The sequence below is a fragment of the Stomoxys calcitrans genome, chromosome 1 (assembly GCF_963082655.1).
Source record: "Stomoxys calcitrans chromosome 1, idStoCalc2.1, whole genome shotgun sequence".
Taxonomy (NCBI): domain Eukaryota; kingdom Metazoa; phylum Arthropoda; class Insecta; order Diptera; family Muscidae; genus Stomoxys; species Stomoxys calcitrans.
This window is the reverse complement of record NC_081552.1, coordinates 253,956,872-253,959,312: the sequence shown is the minus strand read 5'-3', so window position 1 is coordinate 253,959,312 and position 2,441 is coordinate 253,956,872. Positions and strand designations below refer to the sequence as shown.

The 2,441-nt window shown below is 45.5% G+C and overlaps 1 protein-coding gene across 1 annotated transcript; it reads right to left on the bottom strand.

Annotated features, from left to right (window-relative positions):
* Positions 1-466: 466 nt before the first annotated feature.
* Positions 467-2,171, bottom strand: LOC106084660 (uncharacterized). The gene has a single exon (XM_013248522.2). The coding sequence runs from the start codon at positions 2,023-2,025 to the stop codon at positions 640-642; it is 1,386 nt and encodes a 461-aa protein (XP_013103976.2). The 5' UTR covers positions 2,026-2,171; the 3' UTR covers positions 467-639.
* Between the last annotated feature and the right edge of the window lie 270 nt (positions 2,172-2,441).

The following is a 2,441-nucleotide window of genomic DNA, read 5'->3' as shown; positions in this document are numbered from 1 at the left end:
TTTTCTAAAGCAAACTAAAAGTAACAGCTGATAACTGACAGAAGAAAGAATGCAATTACAGAGTCACAAGCTGTGAAAAAATTTGTCAACGCCGACTATATGAAAAATCCGCAATTACTTTTTGGGCAACCCAATATTTGAAGTAATTTGGTACTTTTATGTGTTAGGGTGGTTCCGGGATGGATGTAAAAATTTGAATTTCTATTACCGGTGCACAAACCTTTCTTGCAAGTGTAGGCTCTCCACGAAACTTTTTGCATGAACACTTTAATATAAATTTTGTTTCAATTCATTTATTCATTTAAAGTTAATTCTTTATAGTCTTAAGCTAAAATTTAAATACACACATAGACTAGTTTTAAACAAAAAAAAAATGTAAGAAACTTTGTAAAGAACATTCTTTGTTAGGCTTAGAGCTAAATGGGGTGCGGGGGGAAGGGCAGACAGAAAATATGGTTCTATATTAATTTAATATCACAAATGCACAATTAATTTAAAATACTAAATAATAGCAGTAATGACAAAACAAAAAACACAACACTTGGGAAATGCGATGTTAGATCCCTCTCTCTCTCTTTCTCTTCTTCAATCATGGTATGCAGGTTGGTGAATTCAAAAATAATTGAATTCATTCCTTAGTCATTTCGAATAGGTGGACGATGAGCGCTGAGAATTCAAACGAGCCGCCGCTGCCGCCACAGATCCACTGTTGTTGCCGCCTCCGATTTGCTGATGATGAAAGTTGTTGTTGCTGCCGCCTCCCATGGTGCCGTTGCTGTTATTGCTGTCATTGTTGCTGGCCGCTGCGTTGCTTGAATTTCCGCCGGTCTGATCACTGGCCTTGTCCTGGTGAGCGGTCATGTGTCGCGTCAAGTGATGACGTTCCCGGAAAGTCTCTTGGCATACGGGACACTTGAGTTTCTCCTCGCGCTTACGCCGATTCGGATCTGTGGCCACTTCACTTTTGTGATGCGAACGCATGTGATAGACCAAATCACTGGTCATGCGGAAGCTGATGTTGCATTTGGCGCAGACATTCTGGGCGGTCAAGGTAAAGGTGGAAGCCAGTGTAGGTGGTATCAGAGTGGAGAGTATGGCAGCAGCGGCTGGACTTTGTACCATTCTTGGCATCATCTCCGGCGGCGGCAGGCCTCCAAAGGGATGAGGCATGCCGACGGCTGGATTCGGATGAAATGGAAATCCTGGATAGACTGGTATAAATCCTGGTGGACTCGAGGGTGGTGGAGGCCCTGACGGGTGTTCGGGACTCATTACCGGGCCGCGATATAAGAAATGCTGTTTAAGGCGTTGTGTTTGTAGTTGCTGCACAGACTGGAAAGCTCCGTTGGGCGAAGAGTATTCCGGTCGAAAATTCTGATAGCCCATGGTGGGTGAAAGAGCCGCAGGTGAGGAGGGCAAACTGTCAATGGATATGATATCGTTGCTGCTGCCACTGGCCGAGCGTGGAGGTGTTGTGGCCACCGGCGGACTCATGGAGGAGCAGCTTAACTGATCTGGACTTAAGGGCGGAGCTGGTTGGCCTGGAGACTCCAAACGTGAGGAGACCTTGGTGAAAGCACTCTTCAAAGGATGCGACTCCCAATCCGCGGAGGATATCACCAAAGTGGGATCATCATAGATACGTGGAGTCCTTACTGTAATCTGGGGATATTGACGCAAATTGGCTTGCTTACTGGCAGGAGGCTGATAATGCTGTTGCTGTGGGAATTTCTGTTTGTCCTGCACTTGTGGCTGTGAGCCCTTCAACCGTTCATCGGGCATCATGAGAAAGGCCACATCAAAGGAACGCTTCAATGTGGTCTTGGTGTTTGTCGCCGTCGGTATTCTGGTTGGCGACAATGGCTGGCTATCCTCATTCGGTGGCGTCGGTGGTGTTGTTGATATTTGTAAATCCTTTACATTATGATGATGATGCTGAGGCGATGGTTTCGAAGCAGCATCCTGCAGTGGCGATGTCCGCTGCTGCATTGGAAGCGAGTGTCCACTATCCATAATCATGTTCATTGGATTTGTTAACTTATCCACTAAATGCACTGAGTCTTTGATTTTTATAACACTTTGTTCGCGGCGAATTTTTATTCCAAGCACTTGTAGTTCCGACTCCGGTGACGTCTAAACGTAAACTGGTCGCTCATCACAATCTGTTCTGCTTTATGTAGACTCCTTTTTTCTGGTTGGATTGTCGTGGGTTGTTGAATACATCCACCAACCAACCGCCAGCCCGCCACCTCAGCAATGAGATTGAGAACAAGAACATTTATATAAATCTAGTTGGAATCCTGTTTAAATTGTTGCACTCCATCCATCCATCCATTTATCCTCTCCACCCATACCACCAGCTCAACACTGACTATGACTGCGACCACCACTTACACATCTGTGCTGATTTTGTGTGCTGTGTTGTTTTGTTGCCTGTGCGA

Coding starts and splice junctions, on each gene's coding strand:
- LOC106084660 (XM_013248522.2), bottom strand. CDS start 2,025: ATGAACATGATTATGGATAGTGGACACTCGCTTCCAATGCAGCAGCGG.